The sequence below is a fragment of the Protopterus annectens genome, chromosome 9.part0 (genome assembly GCF_019279795.1).
Source record: "Protopterus annectens isolate FY-2018-M chromosome 9.part0, PAN1.0, whole genome shotgun sequence".
NCBI lineage: Eukaryota > Metazoa > Chordata > Ceratodontiformes > Protopteridae > Protopterus > Protopterus annectens.
In genome coordinates, this window is record NC_056743.1 from 1,432,035,470 (window position 1) to 1,432,061,736 (window position 26,267).

Consider the following 26,267-nt stretch of genomic DNA (forward strand, 5'->3'; position numbering starts at 1 on the left):
AATCAGACCAACTCTTCCTGTCCTATGCTGAGGGCAAACAGGGCCTGCCAGTTTCTAAAGTAACCTTATCCAGGTGGTTGTCCTCTATTATTACCTTGATTTATCAGCTGAGACATAAACAACTCCCTACTAAACCCAAAGTTCATTCCACCAGAGCGTTAGCTACTTCGGTAGCTTTTCAATCAAGACTACCTATGGAATCTATTTGTGCTGCAGCCACATGGGCCACTCCTCTTACCTTCATTTCACATTATAAGTTGGATATGGCCTCTAGGAGTAGAGCTGCTTTTGGTTCCACTGTGCTCAAGAGTCTGTTTCGATGAGCCACCCAGGACTAAGGTGCTAGGGACGCTGTCCCAACCAGCAAGAATGAAGGCGAGACAGACAACTTAACATTAAGAAGTTATGTACCTACCATAACGTACATTCCATGTTAGTTGTCTTCTTCTCGCCTTCTTTCTTGCGTCCCACCCTCCATCCCCCTAGCCTGGACAGACCGAGTAGAGTCCCTTTTTGAGGCCTTCTTCCTCTGGCTAAGTCTTATCTTGGTTACATCCTCCTCTGTCTTAGTACTGTAGGAATACCTTGTAGTATGGACAGGTGTCCTTGTATTTTCTGTGGTGTTAGCTAAGCCAAACGAGATCTGGGTATCTAGCGCCAAGCATTGTGGGATATGGGGAGGCCTCAAGCCAGTAAATAGCTCTCTAGCTTTAGTAGATGGCCGAGTCGGAGCTGAGGATTGGCTCCGAACCCAACCAGCAAGAAAGAAGGCGAGAAGAAGACAACTAACATGGAACGTCATGGTAGGTACATAACTTCTTATTCTTCCTCTTTTCTGCAACAGTTTCTTCCTTCTGTTGTACAGCTTGTTTATGGCAGGGGACCACCAGATTGGCTTCCTTTTTTTAGAGGGCATCGTCTTGGTTCTATTTGGGGTGGCTCAGTCCATGCATGAGTGAATGAATGTGCTTGTACAGCACCGTAGTGTAGGATTTAGCAGTTGACCTTCCAGTTCCCATCTGCATGGGTGTCATGAAGTTTGTTACTTCTGACTTGAGAAGCATGAAGTTGGTTTTGGAGAAGTTTTTTACGAAGGTTTCCTTAAAGGGGGGGGGGGGTGGAGGTGGGATGTGGATGTCAAGGGTGATTAGCTTATGGTCTGATCTGATCAACGAGGGGGTGACCACTGGTGTGGAGCATCGATCTCCCATGTTGGTATTGACCAGGTCTAGAATATTGATACCCCTGATGGGAGTATGAGTTAGTTGCTTTAGCGTGTTGGAATTTATGAATTCCAAGAACCGTTGAGCAAAGGTGTTGGTACAGCAGTAGTTTTCCCAGTTAATGGCAGGGGTAGTTGAAATCACCCAGTATCAAGGTGTTTGGTTGCATCTTAATATTTTCCAGTATGTTTAGAAAGGTGTAGTGAGAATCTTGGGGCATGGTGTGGGATCTGTAGCAAGCTACAATTTGTATTTCAGTCTTACCTAGTGTTAGTTGCACCTGGAGAATTTCAGATGCATTGTGTTGGGCAACCAGCCTGGAGGTGTGAATATCCTTGGTGAATATGAACACTCCACCACCTTTAGTGTTTCGGTCCTGGTTTGGTGGCCAAAAAGTGTGGTACGAGTTGTAGCCTGGTATTGCAGGGGTGCTGTCTGGAGCTTTGTACCACGTCTCTGTTACTGCACAGATATCGATGTTCTCCATTTTTAGGAGAGCCTCGAGAGAGTGCATCTTGAGGTTTATACTTCTAGCATTGAGTAGCATTACCTTCAGATTTTGCTTGCTTGTACCCATTACAGTGATAGTTTTGTCCTTTGAACCTTGCCTAAAAAAAGACACTGTAGGGGTGGCAAGAGCCATAGCCAGTAACCTGAATTCCAAGGTTGACAGGTGCAAATCATCTCTTGCAAAGCATCGTGGTTTGTCGATTATGTTGTCCGAGGCAGACAGATACTGGATCCCCTTTGAATGACACCAGAAGCTTAGCCAATTATTGAAGTCAGTCATTTTGTCCTTATATTGTGGTATCATTCTGGGCGAAGGCAGGATGCTACTCAGGGCTAGAGTCATATCTGCCTGGGCCACATGATCCGAGAGCTCTTCCATGTCTCTCTTCATGTAGTCCAGGGAGGTACGTCTCAAGTCATTCAGTCCAACATGGACAATGACAGAGACATATTTGTACCTGCTGTGGAGTGACTTGAGTGCATCCGTTATGTGGCAGATCCTAGCACCCGACATGTCCATGTCTTAACCTTTTTTTCTTTCCTAGACATAGTAATCTATAATGGGGGTATACTCTATCTGTAAGATTAACCAGAGGGGGGGAATTAATGATAGGCAGTAACTTGAGTTTGTGAGGAGTTTGTTGCCATCACTAGAGGGAGCCAAAGGCACCAATTCTTCTGTTCCAGTGTCTGGACAGAGATTAGAGAAATGACGCATTCCTGTAAGTACATAACTTACTTTTATGGTATGTGAAGCTTACACAGCTGTATTTTCCCTGGCAAAACAGTTGCTCAAATCTGAAGGCCCGAATACACAAATTCTCAAGATATCTGTAATTGGCTGTAAAGGTTTCATCAGATGAACTAGAGTGAAAAATGCACAACACCAGCAGTATCTTCCTATCCCGTTTCCAACGTAGGTAGACATGGCATGTGAAAATAAAGCATTTAATGTTTTAAACTCGCATCACTTTCATATAGGTTCGTTTTTTGTGGGGTTATGTTTGGTGAGAAAGGAGGAGGTAACAAGTTGGACATTTGCATTGTGTTTTATTAATTTCATGTTTTGCTGGTATCCTGTTTTTATTTTGCTGTCTTCCATTTCAGATACCCGAGGTTGGGTTTGCAAAGAATGTGGAAAAACTTTCAAGCTCCAGAAGTGCTTGTCAATGCATATGAAAATCCACACTGGGGAAAAACGTCTTCAGTAAGCTTATTTTAATTTTCCTCCAGAATTCCTGATCTAATAACTTCTATACTTAATTTCTAGGCCAGATTTACTGTGGCTGTGTGGCTGTACAGAACACATTCCAGGTTCTTGTAAAACTTACAGGGAAAGAAAAGCAAGCAGTTGTAAGTGGTTGGGTATTGGCTGGCTAACCTTTCAGACAAGAACAATTTCACTCTTGTTTCACTCTGTAGTTTTTAAAAATATTTTTATATAAAATACACATTTGCAGTGCTACCTACTTAAGCATTTCACTGTAGTTCACTATTTTACATACAGCGTTTGGATATCTTCTGTCTTGCCTATTTTTAGTTTGCTAATTTGTAATTCCATGCAAGTGGTTACACTGCTTATGTGCCAAAAACTTGTACTGTGGTTATGATGCTCACTGGATACATACTGTGTTCACAAGGACTACATTTACTTGTAACAAAAGCACTAGGATCGTAGAGAAGTTAAGGAGAGGGTCAGTAGAAGAAAGAATTCCCACAAGAACTCTGGCACAGTAATCCTGGTCATTATAGTAGCCCCTTTCCTCTTCACGTTACCATGCTGTTGTTGGATAAGCTTTGCAGGTGTTGGATGTGGAATACAAATCAGAAATCATTGCGCTCACACTAACTTATACTTTGGATGAGTATTGTCTTGTGCATTGTTTTCACTGATTTTTTTGGACAGATTGGTTTCCACAACAGAAAAGCAAAGGGAAGATATTACTCAAAATGGTGATCTGTGACTGCATCTTATGCTGCAGGAAGAACTCCCTTCACAAGAAGTCATCAGTCTTCCAACAAATTTCTGCAGCACTGCACACAGCCTACTAGGTGCTGGGTGGCCCTGCTGTTTTCAGTTCTTTATTGATGTGAGTTAGAGTATTGGTTTGTAGCTGCTTCTATTTTTAACCTTATTCTCAGTTAAGTTTACCAAAATTTCCAATTACATTTTGTCTCCCGTCATTAGCATTTCTTAACTGTCACTGCTCAAGCAGGAAGATCACTTGCAAGTGTTCAGCTTTAGTTTTGGCACTTAACAGACACAAGAAAATGTCCTAAAATAATTGCCTGGGGGGACAGAAACAGAAGGATGTCTCACACAGATCCATATTCCTTTTAGTAGTTGCTTTCCCTAGCTGTCCTGCTATCAATTTTCTGATATTAAGCTTTATGAATTCTTGAGTAATTTTCAGTGGTCCCCCACGCAGCAGTTACTTCACTATGTGGAGATGCCAAGGAAAGGTACTGCAAAAATCTCTCATGCTGCTGCTTGCCGGTGGTGTTTGCATTGCAAACCTCAGCTTTCTGCACTTCCATAGTAGTACATTTCAGATACAGATAATACATTCTTCCTTTGCGAGTTTACACAAACAGACAGTTGGCAGTGTTACTTCTCCACGGACTTTTGACTGCCATTGGTACAGCTTTTTGTGGAGATGACTTTGTAACAGTTAACTATTGATAAACATTAGAAGAATCATTGCTGTACGAAATAAATACAAGTTTTTGAATAAATTTGGAGGCAGAGTTCTGTCATGCATTTTCAGTTGAACATTATATATATGCAATGTGTAGTTGCAAGATCACAGCTGTTAAAAAGCAGCCAGGTTATAACATGCTGTGCATCTTTCTACTTTTTTGCCATCAAAACTGTATGTCAGTGCACTTTGGTTTGTTAGTGTCACTGATCACTCCAGGCTGTACTACTTCAGCTGTGATAACATTTTGCATATCTGTGCTTGCTAAAAGTGAATGATATATGGTTACATATCAAAATATCCAAAGCATATTTTACTGACTGCTCATTTTTATAGTATTTTAAGTAGGTGTATACAGGAAAATGAATGTGGGTTAGGGTTAGGTGAGGGGAATGGTGATGTGTGTTCTAGGTCTATATTATATGTTCCAAAACATCATCAAACACCTCTTCAGTGACCCTTAAAGAGCGAACTTGCATTTCAGCGAAAGCCTGCATTAGCGTCCCCCCCCCCCCCCCGGGAAAGAAATTGCTTGGCCATCCTTGTGAGTTTGCCCTTTTTCCCCACTGTGGTGTGATCTCGGAGTTGGTTTATTTAGTTGGGGGGGGTACAGCCCCCCACTTTGTAATGTTAGAAGTTATGTTCCATTTTGTATGGGGCAAACAAATTTTTTCCCAGGGAAAAAAAATCTCTGATTCGGGCTTTCGCTGTAATGGCAGTTCACTCTTTAAAGGTCACTGAAAAGGTGTTCGATGGTAAGTGTTTTCGAACATATAATATAGACCCATGTGTTCTATGTCCTTTTGTCTTATGTAGTGGCACTGTTAAGGAAAGGGGGTTTATGGGTTCATAGGTAGTAACTGGGATGTTCACCCTAAGGTCTTTATAAGCCTAGCTTGTGTGTGCGCAATATAATTCTAGAGAAACCAATATAAAGGATCTTGCATAAACTTGAGATCTTAGTTAGCAATGACTGCCCATATCTAGGAGGGTAATATGTGAAATTCCCGGCAGTAATTTACAGTTTCTCATCCAGTCATCCAGGCTACACCTAAACAGGGTCATAGAGGAACTGTGTTTGATGTGAATTCGTAGCCTATTCCAGAGAAGCTGCAACCTCTGAGAGACAAATCTCTCTCTACAGCAGGTCCTATTTATGTAGCAGGCCAGGTTAAGGTCCCTAGAGTGGGTAACCCTTGTCCCATTTGACTTGTGGATGTGCAGCATTTCCATTAGGTTTGGCTCTGAGATTGCTGTGCAGGCCAGGCACAAGTCTCCTCCAAGTAGTCTGTACCCTACTAAGTACAGTGACAGTGACATCAGTCTGTCATTATATGACACGTGCTGGAGTCACTGAATTTTTTGGTTAGAAATCTCTGAGGTCTCTCAAGTTGCTGCAAGTGCCTGTTAAGGTACATATCAAAGGGAGCATTGTACTCCTTTATTGGCCTGATGAGGGTTGAGCACAGGGGTGTTATAACCTGTTTCACTCTTGAAGCAGTGCCTTTGCTAATGAGGTGTGTGACTTAGAATGCCTTCCTTACCACAGTAGACACATGGTGATCAAAGTTTAGGCTATAGTCAACTTGGCGTTTCCAAGTCTCTCACTACAGAATTTTTAGTTAGGGTATTATTATTTATATGATAGTCTGCAGGGATATTGTCTTTACCAAAGGGGATGATAATGCATTTTTTAGCATTGAGTTTGAGTCCATGGCTTTGACACCAATCATTAGTCTGTCATAAGTCGCTCTTGAAGTATATTGAACTCATTTGGGGATTCAGTGATTGCACCTAATTTGCATTGCATTTGTCAGCAAACTTAGTCAGCCACATCCCCTCTTTTTTTGGTTTGAACTTCTGTGAACTATGTTTCAAACAATAGGGGAACAGCACTGACCCCTGCGGAAACCCACTCGTGACAAGTCTGTTAGTTTGAGCTAAACTCTGCAACTTAGACTGAGTGTGATCTGGCAGTGAGCCAGTTAGCAACCCGCATGACAACATAAAGGTTGGTATTCAGCTGGGAGAGTTTATCAATGTGCTTGAATGTGGGATTATGTCAAAGGTCTTGGCTAAGTCAAGATAAGCTGTATGCACATATTTGACATAGTCTGTGGCTTTGCTGACGTTTTCAAAGTCCGCAAGGTTTGACAGGCATAACCTGTATTTGGCAAAACCAAACAATGTCAGATCAAGGGTTTTGAAAATCACCTATATCCTTATTTATAAGGTCCATGATGATTCATTCCATGGCCTTACAGATAAGGCTGGTTAAGCTTATGGGTCTGTAGTTCCCAGAGTCTGTTGCTCTATCCCCTTTATGAAGGGGATGATGGTTGCTGTTTTACATTTAGCAGGGATAAAACAAGTAGGCTGTGGTTGAAGAGAGTACCTAATGGAGTTGCTACCTCATGTTTTAGACTGTTTAAAATGCAACGTGGGATGCCATCCAGTCCCATAGAGGCTGTGTTTTTGGCCTTGGAAAGAGCATTAAAGACTTGCTCTGTGGAGATGCAGGGTGGGAGAGATGTAGAGGGAATGCTTTGTGCAATGTTTGGAGGGGACAGGGGTGTAAAATTTTAGCCATACCTGTCAGCTAATAGTTTAGCTGTTTTCGCAGGATCAGTGTGTGTGATGCCATCCACAGCTAGTTCAACATATCTGGGTCCTACCTTTTACGTTACAGGTACAGCTGAAGAATGCCTTATAGTTATCCTTAGCTATGGTTGCTAAATTTTTTTCAGTTACCCTTAGAAGATTTCACAAGTTGTCTTATTTGTTTTTTCAAGCAGAGGACGGTGTTCTTCCAGTGCTGGGGGCTCTTTTGTTTTTTTTCTTAGACAGCAACTTCTTCTTCTTGTACAACTTATTAATGTTAGATGTCCACCAGGGAGGCTTGTTTTGTCTTGAGTATATTGTATTGATGCTGTCAGTTACAGCTGTGTCAATACTTTTGTGTAAGTGTTTGTACAGAGCATTTGTGTATACCATAGTATAGTTTTGCCATCTGTGGGAACAAGAGCTTGGAAATTATTTATGCCATCAAACAGGAGAGTAATAATTAGCTTTGGTGAAATTTTTTATCCTGATTTCACCTAAGAGGGGTTCAAGTGTTATAGCCACTTCAGATGTGACTGATTTGTGGTCAGATTTAACCAGTGAGGGTCCCACACTTGTGGAGATGCAGTGGTCACCCATGTTGGTGAGGACCAGGTTGAGAATATTTGTGCCCCTTGTGGGGTTGCATACTATTTGTTCCAGGGCATTAGTGTCAACCAAGTCCAGGAATCTTTGTGAGAGTATGTTGGTACATGTATGATTTTCCAGTCAATGGAGGGATAGTTAAAATCGCCCATGACGAGAGTGTTTGGTTGTAATTTCATTGACTCCAGTAGATTCAAGTAAGCAGCGTGGGTATCTTGGTTCATTGAAGGGGGCCTATAGCTAACAATGACTTGAAGTGGGCTTACCTATAGTTAGTTGAATTTTGAGTAACTCCATGGAGTTTTCCTTGTCTAACCAGTCTAGAGTTGTGTTTATCTTTGAAGCTAGATACTCCTCCTCCTTTAGTTTTCACACATTCATTTTGTGGCCTGAAAATGTGGAAGGCATTGTAGCCTTGCAAGGCTGGGGTACTGTCTTCGGCCCTAAACTAAATTTCTCTGACTGCACAGACATCAGCATCTTCCAGGGAAGGGAGTGCTTCAAGAGAGTGCAGTTTCTGCACGTAATGTGTAGGATTATGATTAGCATACACGAGTAAGGTGGAACAGGGGGCAGCCTCCTATACATTGCATTACTAAAACCCCTTCCTGTAACAGTACCAGTACACAAGGTTAACTCTATCTTTGTAGTTAGGTTGTATGATGACTTTTAGATGGATGCAATTTAGATATTTTGTGATTTGATATGATGAGTTTTCAGATTTGTGTTTACAGTATTTGTAGATATTTTGAAATTCCATATTTTGAGTTTTAGATATTTTGTGACATATTTATATCTGTCTTTTGATAATGAGCAAATGATCCAAATATTAATGCTCACAACAATGACCACAAAAAGTCAACATTGTAAATGTCAACACACTGATATTATGCATGCACCTAGCAAAAACCTCAGTGCATGCAAAACAAAAACTTTAAAAATAGAATAAAACATCCTTCCTGCACCCCATGCTAATTTATCAATACTAACGAGAACACACAATATAGGGGAAAGAGCATATTTCTCAGCCCAGAGAACTATGCGATTTTGCACATCTTCTCACCATCTGTGTAGTCAATCAGCTAAAGTTTGTCTGCTAAGCAAATGTCAACCAAAAGGGGGAGGGGGTCATTCAATATTAATTTCCCGCATATATTGATTTTGTGTGTGTGGAATATATATATATATATATATATATATATATATATATATATATATATATATATATATATATATATATATATGGGTTCCCTTCAGAAGCTCGAAATACTGAAATCTCGAATTTCAGTATCTTGAGCCTCAAGAAGTCGAATCCACAGAACAGCGAAAGCTCAGAAGCGTGAAATTCAAAACCTCGAATACCGGAGGTTTTGAATTTCGTGCTTCTGAACTTCCGCTGTGGTTATGTAGTCAGGTAAGTGTGTGTTAAGGGTTTTGGGTAGTGGCAGTGGTGTGTGTCAGTATGTTTTGTTGCTGTGATGTGTGTGTTCAAGGAGAATGTAGCTTGTGTGGTGGTGTTTTGTGTGTGTTTGTATGTAGTGCAACCTCAGAGTAAGAATATTTAATTAGGGGGGTGTGGGAGGTCCAGGGGGGCTTGTAGTAGAGAGATTGTGTGTGTTTGTGTGGAAAATGGTGTGTGTGTGTGTGTGTGTGTGTGTGTGTGTGTGTGTGTGTGTGTGTCTGCAGTAGTACCGCAAAATTCAAAACCTCCAGTATTGGAGGTTTTGAATTTTACGGTTTTCAGTTTTCGCTGTTCTGTGGATTCAACTTCTTGAGGCTCGAGATACTGAAATTCAAGATGTCAGTATTTTGAACTTCTGAAGTGAATATATATATATATATATATATATATATATATATATATATATATATATATATATATATATATATATGGGTCTAGGACTATTGCACGAAGCTGCAGTAGCTAAACCCAACATCACCAAACACATTTTAATGAAAGCACTTTCATTAAAATGTGTAAAAAAAAAAAAAAAAAAAGCGTTTATGCTATGCCCCCCTGCTCCCCCCAGACACCCCCTACTTTAATATTCTCACTCCGAGACCGCACTACAGTGGGGAAAAGGGAATCTTCCCTTATGCGCACTGTGTAGTATGGCCTCCACAACAGCATACTTGCGCGAAAATGCTGCTTCGGTGAACAGCATATTCCCATAAATATATTCGGCCATGAGTGCTTCGGAAAAAAGTGCGTCGGGGATTAGTACGGAACCCATATATATAGATATAGATATATATATATAGAGAGAGAGAGATAGATATAGAGATATATATAGATATAGAGATATAGATAGATATAGATATCGTTCCCCTTTATAATTTCGAAATACTGAAATCTCGAATTTCAGTATCTCAAGACCATAAAGGCAAACATTCAAAATCCCAAAACCGCGAAATACAAAATATCGAACCTAAACACACCATCTGCCGCACAACACATACACTAACCTACCCACAGTACAAAAAAAAATCAAACAAATCATTCACAAACGCAACAACAATCCAACACACCAACACTACATATAAGCAGGGGGGCAAGCCCCCTGCACCTCCATGTGGGGGGCTGCGCCCCCACACCCCTTACTTATATATACTAACTCTGAGATCACACAAACAGGAAAAGACCGCAAACTCACACCCAGACATTCTACAGTTCCTCACACACACACACACACACACACACATGCAAACATCAAGAGATCCAACACTTACACACTCATACATTCACCTGCCTACCCTAACCCACACATACAACGTACAAACGCACTTGCATAGATTCAAACTCCCATCCAAAACCCTTACAAAACACTCACCCTAAATCACACCCAAATACACACACACCATACACCATCCACACAAAGCAGCGCACGTAAAGAAGTGTAAAGTCATAACCGCGAATTCGAGATATTTGAATTAGCAATTATGCACTTTTGCTATTCTAAATATTTGTCTTTATGGTCTCTGGATACTGAAATTTGAGATTTCAGTATTTCGAGATTATGAAGGGGAACCATACATGTGTGTGCGTACATATATATATATATATATATATATATATATATATATATATATATATATATATATATAGATATATATATATAGATATATATATATATATATATATATATATATATATATATATATATGGGTTCCTGTCACTTTGTCGAACATTTACAAGTTGAAAAAAAACACACATGGTCGAGACCATAAGTTCTAATTTGTAAAAGTTCTAGCGTTTGAATGAAAATCTCCATAAGCAGAGGTTTCCATTTTGTTAAATGTGGTGCGATCTCTGAGTTGGTATATTTAAGTAGCGGGGTGTGTGTGGGGGGTGCAAGGGGGCTTGCCCCCTGCTTACAATTTATTTTGTTGTCCGTTGTTTCTGTAGTCGAAGTTTTGTACTTCGAACATAATGGTTCGACCATTAGGTGTTCGGAGTTATGGAACTTAGACTATGTGATATAGACCCTATATATATATATATATATATATATATATATATATATATATATATATATACACACACACACACACACACACACACACACACACACACATATATATATATATATATATATATATATATATATATATATATCCATAGATAGAGATATATGTATACACAAAACAAGTAGCAAGTGAAAAAGAATGGTGCGTGGAGCCCACGACAGCAAAAGCCTCTAAAACACCCTACCAGCACTCAAAATATATATAATATGTTCCTTTAATAAAACAAACCAGCAACTGCAGACCATGGTTTCACCTCTAAAGAGGCTTTTTCAGTGTGAAATAAGACTCACTAAACCACCAGTAAATGCAGGCTTTAAAATGTAAGTTCCTAGTCACATGTAATTTATATTAAAAAAATTGGGAATCTTACCAAAAGATGTATTTGTTTTCTATAGATTATATATATATATATATATATATATATATATATATATATATATATATATATAAATGTGTGTATTATATATTTATCTATGTCCAAAGTTTATATACGCATTAATAAATATTGCCAACAAATAAAAATGTAACAGAATCATTCCTAGTACTTTTGTAATGAATAATTACATAATCTTATACTGCCATCTACTGACTTTTTGTAAAACATCAACTTCAAAATAAATTAACAGCATAAATATTTATACCAATTAATTTAAGTCTGGATATATCATTACCCTTCAATTAATTAACCATTTTAGTTCAGTATAATATGATTTTTTATGTCTTTGAGTCATAGTAATAGGAAAAGTACTCACAACCTTATCAGTGTCTGTGAACGTAAAGACAGTCCCATATGTTTCAGTGAATGTTTAAAAATGCACCTGTTTCCCTTTTGTACCTGATATGACTGATTGACTGATGTGGAGAGAAATACGATGTTTCCACATAAGTGAAGTTTGTACCACATAAAAAGCACTGTATTGGCATCCAACCATATATATATACTACCCATTCAGTACTACAGATAATAAAATGTATAGGTCATTAACTGAACCACTTTCAACTTTTTTAGAAGCCTGTTTGAAACCTTTATTATCCCATAGTTCATCTCATATAAAAGATGCAACATAATTTATGGCCATACTGGAAGATATTAATGTTGATACCAACACTTACATGGTTTCTTTGGATGTTACTGCTTTGTATACCTCCATACCACACATGTATGGTCTGGGTGTGATGGCAGTAAACCTTTATTTGGAGATTAGTTCCATATATTCACAAGATTGTTCCTATTTTGTTTTGTAGCATTGACCAAAAATGTTGTTTATTATTCTGGCCAGTGCTATTTACAAATGCAAGGTACAGCTGTGGAGGCAACATTTGCCCCAGTATATACTGATGTTTTTTATAGGTTATTTTGATCCACTTAGAGTTGTAGAGGCATTATTTGGATGTGTGTTCCATTTTGTGGAAAGGAACTATGTATGACCTATATGAATTTCTGTCATATCTAAACCGTAATAGCATGGACATACAATTAACATACTTAGTGGATTTATTTGTTAGTCAGTTTCTTGATGTATGGATTACTAAATTTATTGATGGTTCAGTGTGTGCCACGATATACAAGAAGCCTTTCCACAGAATTGCTATTCTTATGGCTTCAGGTTGCCTTCCAAAGTATGTGGTAAATAATATTCCATATGCACAATTTTTAAGGTTTAGATGAAGTTGTAATAATGAGGATGATTATCACCACAAATCCATCCAATGTGTAAGCAGTTGGAGGTTACGAAATTGATTCTAAGCTGTTGCACAAAAGTATTAATAAGGTAAATGCATTGGATCGCTCAGCTTTAACATATGAAACTAAGGTAGATAGAAAAGCTAAACAGTTGAGGTTTGTGACAACACATAATAACATTCTTATGCTTAGGGATATTCTAAGTAAACATTGGTATACTTTGTCAAGTGACCACTTTTATGGGAAGATCTTGGAAAATAATTGCCCTTTGACCTGCAGAAGAGGACGTACCATTGTCCAGTTTTTTTGAGGGAATATAAACGCACTGTGGGTTTAACTAGGGCCTTAGGTACTAGCATTAATGGCAGTTTCCCTTGGGAAATTGCAAACAACGTATTAGAGTCTGTGATAATACAGTGGATATAAAAAGTTTACACACCACTGTTAAAATGTCAAGTTTTTGTGATGTAAAAAAAAATGAGACCACAATAAATAATTTCAAAACTTTTCCAACCTTTAACGTGACTATAACCTGTACAATTCAATTGAAAAACAAACAAATCTGTTAGGAGAAAAAATATAAAAAATAAAAAACATACAATATGCTAGTTGCATAAGTGTGATCACACTTAAACTAATACTTTGCTGTGCGCACACCCTTAAACTAATACTTTGTTGAAGCACCTTTTGATTTAATTACAGCTTTCAGTCTTCTTGGGTAGGAGTCTGTCAGCATGGCACATCTTGACTTGGCAATATTTGCCCACTCTTCCTTGCAAAAGTGCTCCAAATCTGTCAGATTGCGAGGGCATCTCTTGTGCACAGCCCTCTTCCGGTCACCCCACAGATTTTGTATTGGATTTAGGTCTGGTCTGTGGCTGGGCCATTCCAAAACTATGGTGAAGCTATTCTTTTATTGATTTGGATGTATGCTTGGGGTCATTGTCGTGTTGAAAGGTGAAATTCCTCTTCATCTTCAGCTTTCAAGCACTCCTAAAGGTTCTGGGCCAAAAGTGACTGGTATTTGGAACTGTTCATAATTCCCTCCGCCTTAACTAAAGCCCCAGTTCCAGCTGAAGAAAAGCAACCCCAAAGCATGATACTGCCACCACCATGCTTCACCGTGGGGATGGTGTTCTTTTGGTGATGCAAAGTGTTGTTTTTGCGCCAAACATACTTTTTGGAATTGTGGCCAAAAAGTTCAACCTTGGTCTCATCAGACCATAACGCATTTTCCCACATGCTTTTGGAAGACTTGATGTATTGTTTTGCAAATTTTAGTCGGGCCTGGATGTTTTTCTGTGTAACAAAAGTCTTGCGTCTTGCAACCCTACCCCATAGTCCAGACAAATGGTGAATACGGGAGATTGTTGTCTCTTATAGTACACAACCAGTACTTGCCAGAAATTCCTGTAGCTCCTTCAATGTTGCTGTAGTTCTCTTAGCAGCCTCCCTGACCAGTTTTCGTCTTGTCTTTTCATCAGTTTTGGAGGGATGTCCAGTTCTTTGCAGTGTCACTGCTGTCCCATATTTTCTCCACTTTTTGATGACTGTCTTCACTGTGTTCTATGATATATTCAATGCTGTGGAATTATTTTTGTACCCTTCTTCTGACTGATACCTTTCAACAATGAGATCCCTTTGATGCTTTGTAAGCTCTCTGTGAACCATGGCATTTGCTGTAGCAGGCAACTGAGTGTGTAAATGTCAGGAATATTTTACTAGGACAGCTGAACTTTATTTGGGGTTAATCAGAATCTCTTTAATCGATTTACATAAATTGATTTGATGAGCCATTGTCGAGTCCCCAAATGATGTGGACATCCTACAGAAGGGTCTCACTGAGACAGATGCCTGGTGTCAGAGGCATGGCCTCAAGCTCAGTGCCAAAAAGTGCATTGTCATCCCCTTTGGTAAAAACTCTGTACCCGTGAAGTACCACATAAACGGCAGTCTGCTTAATGCCGAATGTGTGATAAGAGACCTTGGGACCCAGGTGGACAGTAGTCTCTCCTTTGATAATCACATCGCCACAGTAGTCAGGAAATCCTCCAATGTGGCACACCTCATCACAAAAGGGTTCTCATCCAGGAAAAAAAAGAGATCATTGTTCCCCTCTACTCGGCAGTTATTAGACCAATTATAGCGTACAACATCCCTTTTGGAATGTACCTCACAAGACATCTGCAACAGCTTAAAAGGTCACAGAAGTGCCTCACAAAGAGGATTACTGGCCTCAAACAGATGCCCTACACTGACTGTCTCAAAAAACTCCAGCTTTACTCTGTAGCATATCACCTACTCCGAGGAGCTCTCTGCCTAACATATAAAGATATGTTAAACCCAGAGCTGTTGGACATGCTACACCTAAAGAAATCCCAATCCCTCCGAGCTACACGCTCTAGCGACCTAAACCTTGTCACCACATTAAACAGGACATGCTGGAGGGATAGATTTCTGTCCCAGTGGCTTCCAACTGCCCATCTATGTCAAGCAAAGTTCCTCATTAGCACTCTTCAAGAAAAATCTTGATGAGTGGATTGGAAATAGGAAATACACCCCGGGGATCACTTCTGTGTCTCTGCTCGACAGGGGCACAGGAAATTAACTTTCTTAGGCGGCATAAGCCAGGGAACCTTGTTGGCTAGGCTTACTTAGACCTTTGGGCCGATAGCCTAGTACCTACCTATGAACCTTTGATGGCAGGTGTGTACCCAAGAAGACTGAATGCTGTAATTAAGTCAATAGTTGCTTCAACAAAGTATTAGTTTAAGGTGTGCACACACAACAAAGTATTAGTTTATGGGTGTGCACACTTATGCAACCAGCGTATTGTATGTTTTTTTATATTTTTCCCTGAACAGACTTGTTTGTTTTCCAGTTGAATTGTACAGTTTATAGGTCACATTAAAGGTGGGAAAGTTTTGAAATGATTTATTGTGGTCTCATTTTTTTATTTCACAAAAGCCTGGCATTTTAACAGGGGTGTGTAAACTTTTTATATCCACTGTATATATATATCAGAAGTTGTCAGTCTTCAGTTTATCCTTGACCAGTGGGTTCATTTCCAAGAATTGAAGCTGTCTTAGCCATTTCTACAGCTCATGTAAGCCAAAAACTCTTTGAGCTTCAACCCTACCCACAGTGCATCTCTCCTAGCTACCTCAGATCTCATATGCTGCTTTCCTGGACAGATGCATTCGCCTTTGCTCTTAAGCTAAGTAAGATTTTTTTTTTCTTATTTCTTCGCTTTTCATCTTTCTTCACCAAAAATTTATTTCTATAATATCCATATTCTTCTTACTCATGTAGTTCTTAATTACTATTGTTTGTAACTTTATCCTTTTTTCTATACACTTGGTGTACCTCTCCTTGTACCATTGTTAGTATATAGCTCCCTTTCCATACACTCTGGTGTATGACACCCTTTCCCAAAGTCCTTCTAATATCTTGCCTATTTTGTATGTTTAAATACGTTATGAGAGCTTCTTTTCCTGTGTATTCCTCCACCCATCTGTCGTGTGCATTGGTGGTGTAAGTGAAACTTTCTCTTTCTTCTTTATGACTAAAAAAAAAAAACCTTCTGCCCTTAAGAAATGCCATCAGTTTGTCAATAAAATTCCTTCTTCAGAATCATATGCTGTATGTATAAGGCTTGGGACCACACCTCCTGTAAGAAGAGTGCAGTATATACCATGGCTTTAACTACAGAACTACCTTCGTTGACACCATATCTGCAAAGAGAAGTAAGCAAAACTGACTCTTCATCACCTCCTTCTTCTTCCTCTGGGAAAGCCAGTAGAGAAGCATATCTTTGCCATTTTTGTCAGTGGTACTGATGGTCAAAGTTGGTTCTCTGTGCCAAAAGCTCCTCAGCACATACGGACGTTAGTACAGATGGTACTGGCTGTCAAAAAGTTGAATCTTTTGTGCCAAAAAGCTCTTTGGCACCCGCCATTTCAAAAATAAATAAAAATCACCGATGTTCCACCCAGTCAGAGAGAACCACCAATCCTAGAGATCCAAAGACTGCTAGAAATAGTCATTCAGGAAGTCCCACCAGATTAGAGTCTGGAACGTACTCAAGATTCTTTTTACTACCAAAGAAAGACAGGGGACTGGAGACCAGTTTTGGTTCAAATCAGTTTGGCAAACAAAATTCCTGATGGTCATGGTATAGTCCATTCTTTCGATGTTAAAGGATGACTGAATGTACTCTGTAGATGTTCAGTATGCATATTATCACATAAAAATGGACAAGCGCTCCAGAAGGTCCCTCAGTTTCTGGCTGGAAGAGTCACTTTCAGGTCAGAGTTCTGCTCTGTGATCTCACCACAATCCCCCAGGGTGTTCACTAAATGCTTGGCAGTAATAGCAGTTCACTTGAGACTGCAAGAATTTTAGGTGTTGGGCGACTGGCTCATTACTGCTTCGACCAGGCATCTATTAGCAGTAACAGGGGACTACATCCTCCAAACTCCTTCAAACCTAGGAATAACTGTGAACTACAAAAAATCTCAGTTGACTACAACTCAAAATTTAGAGTTCATAGGAGCAATGCAGTCAGGGAACAAGTTTGAAACCTACAACACAACAAGAAAGTACCTGCCCTAGGTTCACTGGCAGCTAAAGTTACTCTACTCCCCCCGGCAAGATTTCATATGTGAATTCTTCAGTGGCTACTTGTGTCTCAGTGGTCAGTATCTCACCAGCCTATGTCGGATCAGATTTTAATCACCAATCTTTACAGAAAAGATTTAGCATGGTGGATGCACTCGGAAGAGATTTTTTTCTACACCGTTCCTTTGTCGCACCGGAATGCAAGCCCATAGTCACCACGGATGCCTCCCAGATGGGGTGTGAGGGGCATTTTCTGGACAAGACTGTCCAAAGCTTTTGATCCACCATAGAAGCCAGTATGCATATCAACGTTCTAGAAATAGAAGAAACACCACCGCAAACAGTTCCTTCCACCCAGCAACTAGTATCAGTATGAAATGTAGCTTCAGCAAAATAAATCCACCGGATAGTAAGAACAAACAAATTTAATGTTGAACAATATTCTTGGTTTAGCGCTTTCACTCGCAAACACAGCGAGCTTCCTCAGAGCTTATATACATATTATATATATACATATATATATATATATACATATATATATATATATATATATATATATATGTATATATATATATATATATATATATATATATATATATATACATATACATATATATATATATATATATATATATATATATATACATATATATATATACGTATATATATATATATATATATATATATATATATATATATATATATATATATAAATATATATATACATCTATACATATATATATATATATACATATATATATATACATATATATATATATATATATATATATATATATATATATATATATATGACACATACACATATGGGTTACCGTTATAACATCGACCGCTCGAAACATCGACACACGGAAACCCTGGTCCAAAACATCAACACGTTACTTCACCGACTGTGTAATTGGTCGACCTGCAAATGTTCGACACTCAATTTAAACATGGGCTCGTTGAGGAGCTGAAGTGTGAGAGGGGAATAGTGTGTCTGGGAAGTGTTTTATTTGCATACACCACTGTTTTAATTTGTTTTATGCTGATGTTGCCGAGTTACTTGGACCATTAAATGCAGATTGGCATTTTGCATGTGTTGGTGTTCCACTGTTGATTATTTGGGTGTTGAACATTTGTACGTCGATATTTTGATGTTTCGGAGAAGTGATGTGTCGATGTTTTGGATGCAGGTTTCCGTGTGTCGATGTTTCGAGCGGTCAATGTTCTAACGGTAACCCATATATATATATATATATATATATATATATATATATATATATATATATATTATACACACACACACACACACACACACATATATGGGTTCATAGGTAGGTACTAGGCTATTGGCCATAGGGCCTATGTAAGCCTAGCCAAAAGGTACCTTGGCTTTCACCACCCAAGAAAATTATTTTCCTGTACCACTGTCAAGCAGAGCCACAGAAGTGATCCTCAGGGGGAATTTCCTGTCTCCCATCCAATCATCAAGATTTTTCTTGAAGAGTGCTAATGAAGAACTTTGCTTGACATAGATGGGTAGCCTGTCCCAGAGTATCGGAAGTCTCTGGGACAGGAATCTATCCCTCCAGCATGTCCTGTTTATTGTGGAGACCAGGTTTAGGTCTTTAGAGCGTGTAGCTCGGAGGGATTGGGATTTCTTTAGGTGTAGCATATCCAACAGCTCTGGGTTTGACAAAGCTTTACATGTTAGGCAGAGATCACCTCGGAGTAGGCGATATGCTACAGAGTAAAGCTGGAGTTTTTTGAGATGGTCAGTGTAGGGCATTTGTTTGAGGCCAGTAATCCTCTTTGTGAGGTACTTCTGTGGCCTTTCCAGCAGCTGCATATGTCTTGTGAGGTACATTCCAAAAGGGGCATTGTACTCTATAGTGGGTCTAATGAGTGTCGAGTAGAGGGGAACAATGACCTCTTTTTTCCTGGATGAGAACCCTTTTATGATGAGGTGTGCCACGTAGGACTTCCTGACTACTGTGGCAATGTGACTATCAAAGGAGAGATTACTGTCCACCTGGGTCCCAAGGTCTCATCACACGCTCGGTGTTAAGAAGATTGCTGCCTATGTGGTAGTTCATGGCTACAGATTTTTTACCAAAGGGGATGACACTGCACTTTTTGGCATTGAGCTTGAGGCCATGGCTCTGACACCAGGCATCTGTCTCAGTGAGGCCCTTCTGTAGGATGTCCACATCATTTGGGGACTTGACTATGGCTCCTCGTTTGCAGTCATCTCCGAACTTCGTTAGCCAGAGGCCTTCTGTGTTAGCCTGTACTTCAGAGAAGTAGGTACCAAACAGGAGAGGTCCCAGGACTGAACCCTGTGGTACTCCACTTGTCACTGGTTTGAGGTCAGATTTGGAGTCTGCAACTTTTACAGTGTGGGTTCTGTCAGTGAGCCAGTTGGCAACCCATCTTGTGATGTAGGGATTTATACCTAGTTTAGTGAGTTTAGCTATAATTCCAGAGTGGGGGATGGTGTCGAAAGCCTTGGCGAGGTCAAGATAGGCTGTGCGCACCACTTTACCCTCATCTACAGCTTTGGTGACTGCCTCAGAGAAGTTGATCAGGTTCAAGAGACATGATCTGCCTTTCACAAACCCAAACTGGGTGGGATCCAGAGTTTGGAGGTTACCAATGTCTTTGTTTATAATTTCCAAGATGATACGTTCCATGGCCTTGCAGACCAGGCTCGTCAGACTAATAGGGAGATAGTTCCCAGGATCAATGGTGGCTCCCCCTTTGTGGAGTGGGATAACTGTTGCTGTGTGCCATTCATTGGGCACAAAGCCTGATGCGAGGCTATTATTGAACATGATGCTTAGGTGGGGAGCCAGTTGGTTCTGAAGTTTGTGTAAAACACAGCCTGGGATGTACAGGGACTCTGCATTCTTTCTGTATAGATATAGGCCCTTTGGGGGGGGGGGGTTAAAGTTAGCACTGAACCTGCCAGGATGTTGGCAATATTAGTAGGTTCTGTAATTTTCATGCCATTGTGCTGTAACTCAGAGCAGATCTGGGTGTTGCTATTGAGATTCTTGACATAGCTATAGAAAACTTTGTGGTTGTCCTTAGAATTAGTGACTATTTTGTTTTCGTAGCTAGCTTTGGAGGATCTTATAAGGGATTTCAGCTTCTTACTGAGGCTGACCAGGGAGCTCCTCCATTCATGGGATTTTACTCTCTTTTGCAACAGTTTCGTCCTTCTGTAGTACAGTTTGTTTATGGCAGGGGACCACCAGATTGGCTTCCTTTTTTTGGAGGATAGCGTCTTGGTTCTTTTTGGGTTAGCACGATCCATGCACTCGTGTAAGTGCTTATAGAGGGCATTTGTGTAGGATTCAGCAGTTGTAACTGTATTGTCCATCTGCATGGGTGTCATGAAGTTCACCACTTTTGTCTTAAGAAGCATGAAGTTGGCTTTGGAGAAATTTTTTACCGTGGTTTTCTTAATGGGGGAGTGGAGGCGGGATGGTGGATATCAAGGGTGATTAACTTATGGTCGGATCGGACCAATGAGGAGTTGACTTCAGGTGTGGAACACCGGTCACTCATGTTGGTAATGACTAGGTCTAGCATATTGTTGCCCCTGGTAGGGGTGTGGATAAGTTAATCCAGGGCATTGGAATTTATGAATTCCAGAAAGCATTGAGCTAAGGAGTTGGTACACGAGTAGTTTTCCTAGTTAATGGTAGCGTAATTGAAGTCGCCCATTATTAGGGTGTTTGGTTGAACCCTAATATTTTCCAGTACATCAAGGAAAGAGGAGTGGGAATCCTGGGGCATAGTGGGGGATCTGCAGCAAGCTACAATTTTGATTGCAGTTTTGCCCAGAGTTAGTTGCACTTGGATAACCTTAGATGCATTATGCTGAGCAACTAGCCTGAAGTTTTATGATATATATATATATATATATATATATATATAGAGATATATATATATAGATATATATATATATATATATAGATATATATATAGATATATATATATAGATATAGATATATATATAGATATAGATATATATATAGATATATATATATATATCTATATAGATATATAGATATATATAGATATAGAGAGATATATATAGAGAGATATATATAGAGAGATATATATAGAGATATATATAGAGATATATATATAGAGATATATATATAGAGATATATATATAGAGATATATATATAGAGATATAGATATATATAGATATATAGATATATAGATATATAGATATATAGATATATATATATATAGATATATATATATCGATATAGATATGTGTTTGTGTGTATGTCTGTGTGTGTGTGTGTGTGTGTATATATATATATATATATATATATATATATATATATATATATATATATATATATATATGGCTATGAAGTATTCGAACAACAGATGTTCGAATACTTCATGTGTGTGCAGGTTACATGAGCGAACATCATTTTTGCGAATGGACTGCATTTGCAAACATAATGTTCGCTCATGTAAAGGGATTGCGGTACAGTGGAGTTAGGGAAATACATCCCTTTCCTTACTGTAGTGCGATCTCTGAGTTGGAATATGAAGTTAGGGGGGATGGGGGGGTCCATGGGCGCTTGCCCCCCCCTGCATAAACGGGATGTCAGGTTAGCTAGTTAGGGAGTTACGGGAAGTGTGGGATTGCTGTTAAGTGCTAAAAATGTCATGATTGACATTTTCGGCATTAACAGCTATTTTGCGACATTATGGACGTTCGGTAATGTGTACTTTCGGCGAAGCACTTCGCTAATAAGTACACTTTTTTTTCAAATTTCGAGATTGATTGTAAACCATATATATATATATATATATATATATATATATATATATATATATGTATACATATACATATATATATAAAATAATAGAGAGAGAGAGATGTGTAAGGTGGTTGAAGTTTAAATTTTATTTGCTTTTTTTGTTTAACGGGAAAGTCCACTGAGCGAAAAGTACCCATTTTCAGTGAAGGCCCAGGGAGAAAAGCTCCGCAATATGGGCGGCGGAACCATAGAGTGAGGGGGAAGGGGTGCCCCCCCCCACTTTTGTAGATCCAACTTACATATACAAACCATCTGTAAACTCCGAGCCAGATCGCACTACAGTGACAAAAGGGTAAATTTCCCAATCCCCACTATAGTGTGATCTACGTTCAGCTGCAGTGAGCTGTGAGTTACTCAGTTTAAGAAAGATACCTTTACCTACACAGTAGTGTCTGACATAAAGTCCCTCCCACCTTCAGCATAGCTAAACATCCCTCTGAATTGGGAAGCAGTGTCCCAAGTTAACCCAAAAGACAGTACCAGGCATTTAACTCCCGCCCTTACCCGTAGAGATACCTCACATCCAGCGATATCACCTCACTCTCATCTTTTAGTGAACCTTAGATATATGAAAGTACAACTCACTCGTTCAATGTCACTGATATTAAAAACACCATAATGCTAATGTAACTAAGGTGTTCAATGTGTTGCCTAGCTTTCTCCAGCATTTGACATTTCTTGACTTGCCTGCTGTTGCGTTCGTACTATAATGAGAGCGCATCCCACCAGGGTCCTAGTGCTTGACAGTTTCCATACTCTTTATATTATACTTGGTTTATATACAGTTCTAGCTATCCGACACATCTTCCAGTGAAACAAAATAGGAGAGTCACTCTTATGTTTATCTGTTACCCATTTCCAAATGGGAAAAAACAGTTCGTCAATGCATATTTAGTTTGATTGATTGTGCATTTATTTATTTATAGGAAGCTTTCGTATTCTTGATTTTACTTCTGGAACTTTGCAAAATTCTAACTTTGTGTTTGTTAGGGATGGCGGCTTGCTCCCTGGTAGTAGTAACAGTCTACAATGCATTGGTAATTTATGAATCAAGTAAATATGCTCGTTTTATGATCTAACATTATAGGATGAAACTGCTAATGTAAAACACATCGCATATCTCAAATGAAAGGATAACAGTATTTTAATGAGGATCGTCCCCCTGTAGCACGACACTTTCCTCTTTCCCACCGGCTAAGAATACAATTTACGTGGTGTGCTTATCTTGAGCATAGTCAGGCATGCCATCATGAAAGCCACTGGGTTAAAAATAAATTTATGATATGTCATTCTCCATTCTGAGGGTCAAAAGCATTTTAACACATTTGAGGAGAGAACAACGAAGTGTAAAAATAAAGTGTAGAAGTGAGCAGGCAGAAACGGCAACTTTGTGCAGAGTGATGCGTGGGCACCTGGCATTGTCTTGTTATTTAACATTTTCAGACTTGTAGTATGAGTGTTTTAGTATGACTGCTCAAGAACCAGAGAAAAAGAAATAATATTGCAGAATTCAGGCTCCATATCAGGGTCGTTTTTTTAAATACTAGTGTAATTAATGTAAGACATTAATAGAGTAGGTTTTGCATCACCAGACATTTTCTTGAACAGTAAAAAATATGAAAGTCTAATTTCATTATTGACTGACTGCAATCCTTAGTGATTTGCCGGAAAGTCAAAAATGCTTGAGGGGCATGACAAAATATGAGGCAGTATAAGAGATGTTCTGTTAGAGAATTTGTCGATTATTTATATTAGAAACACAAGTACACAACATCTTTATATAGCTCACTGTAATCAGTACATACCATGACAAAAGTTTTATTGTTTTCTCTGTTTTCTTATCTTGTCACCTTATTAAATCAGTTCAACTAAGACTCTGATTTGTGGACTTAGGTCTGGATTAAATATTCATTGATTGACCGCTTTTGTTAACCGGGATATCTCGATTGAGTAAACATGCTACCAAATCAGTTCAACTCAGAAACAGAAGGGTTCCAAGAAGCCTGTACAAGCAAGAGGGTGCAAAGTGATGAAAGGGTGAACATCAGACATCATTGTAACATACACAAACCCCATACAAGTCTCACATACAGGGTTTTTAGGTTACCTAATCAGCATGCTAGCTGTGAACAAAACACTCAACAAACTATGTAAAATAAAAAAAACAATAGATCCAAACACAAGTGTACCAAACACCCAAACTTGTCCACAGAGAAATTAATTCATTGTGAAGCGCTTTTCGTCACTGTGATACAGTGACTTCATCAGACATGTTTAAAAACAATCAATTCATTTTAAATAACATTTTAAGGTCTATCACATGATACAAAACTTCCAATCAACTCACTATACTAATTAATTCAAATCTATGAAATATTGAAAACTGTTGCAAACATATTAAAAAAATTTATATATATTATTAAAAAACATATATACTAAAGACAACTAGCAGATGTGTATGTATATATATGTGTATATATATATATATATATATATATATATATATAGATATATATATATATATATATATAAATGCATGACATTCTATTTAACCTGTCCTAGTTAAATACTAACTTACAAGTGTTAACCCTGGAATCCAAGTTATCTATCCAAGCTCTTAAGCTTAAGTAGGCAAGATATGTTACAAGATTCATTGAGCCCAGGGTTAAAAAATATATTTAAGCGCAGTTGCCAAATGGGTTAAAACCTCTTCTGAAAATCAAGTTTGGGAAGGTGCCTAATTTCTCAGCTAGAAAGACATCATTGCGTATGAACTCCCAGTTTTTATATAAGATGAATCTTATCTTAAAACTGTCCTTACTGTATGTTATAAAACTACAGTTATAGTTTGGACTTAAATGGTCAACACTCTCAACAGGACTCTGAACAACATTCTGTAGTACTTGACTACAGGAGGTGTTCTGTGTGTTGGTCAGTATACTCATCCCCCTGAGTATAGGTTTAATCACACCGTTGATTCTTTTAGTCTTCACCTCATCAACTAATACAGTAATCAACTCAGTGGGGTACCCCCGGTGTTGGAACATCTCCATAAGTAACTGACATTTGTCAGAGAAATCGTTGTCGAGTGAGACCATCCTAGCAGCTCTAATTAACTGCCCTTTGACTATAGAGCATCTTTTGTGCAAAAGGGTGGCTACTTGTAAAATGTAGAAAAGAATTACAGTAAGTGTTTTTTCTAAATATGTTGGAAACCAATCTACCATTCACTGTATGCTTAGTCAACTTAATATCGAGATAGTCAATGGATTCGCTATTAAACTTAAACGTAAATTCAAGAAAGTTTATTGTATGGTTCAAATAATTAACAAATTTGCCAGCTTGTTGTGCATTGCCCCTAAAGATGATAAAAATATCATCTAGAAAACGGGTATAATATGTAAGATAAGTCATCTGTTGGGGGTTGTTAAAAATAAATTCCTTTTCCCAATAGACCATGACTAAATTTGCAAAGCTGGCACCACATGGTGAACCCATAGCAACCCCTATTCTTTGGAGGTAGAATTCTCTGTCAAAAGTGAAAAAGTTGTTAGTAAGAATGATATCTAGAATCACTTCAATTAAATCTATCTCGTGGGTTGTCGCCCCTTTACGTCTAAGAATAGAGCTCACCCATTCAACACCTTCAAGGTGTGCAATGCATGTGTAAAGTTCTTTTACATCGATGGTAAGGAAATTGTCACCCGTGTTAAATTGTAACTCATTAATATTTTGCAGAAACGTCCATGAGTCTTTACAGACCTGTTCTTCAGTTTTTAAGTATTTGTGCAAGATGAAGTCCACTACCTTTGCACAATGGTATGTGATTGAACCCCTACTATCAATAAGGGGTCTCATGGGTGGATTGACAATGCTGTTATGCACCTTCGGGATGCCAAACATGATTGGAATTTTTGGGCATCCCGTTGACATGTAGTT

The 26,267-nt window shown here is 38.8% G+C and overlaps 1 protein-coding gene across 3 annotated transcripts in view; it reads left to right on the forward strand.

Moving 5' to 3' along the window:
- LOC122812109 (myoneurin-like) overlaps window positions 1–26,267 on the forward strand; it is a 947,405-nt gene that overhangs the window by 900,350 nt on the left and 20,788 nt on the right. For all 3 annotated transcript variants that reach the window (XM_044084390.1, XM_044084391.1, XM_044084392.1), the window contains exon 13: window positions 2,841–2,940. In XM_044084390.1, coding sequence (XP_043940325.1) covers window positions 2,841–2,940 — 100 coding nt within the window. The remainder of the gene's footprint in view (window positions 1–2,840; window positions 2,941–26,267) is intronic.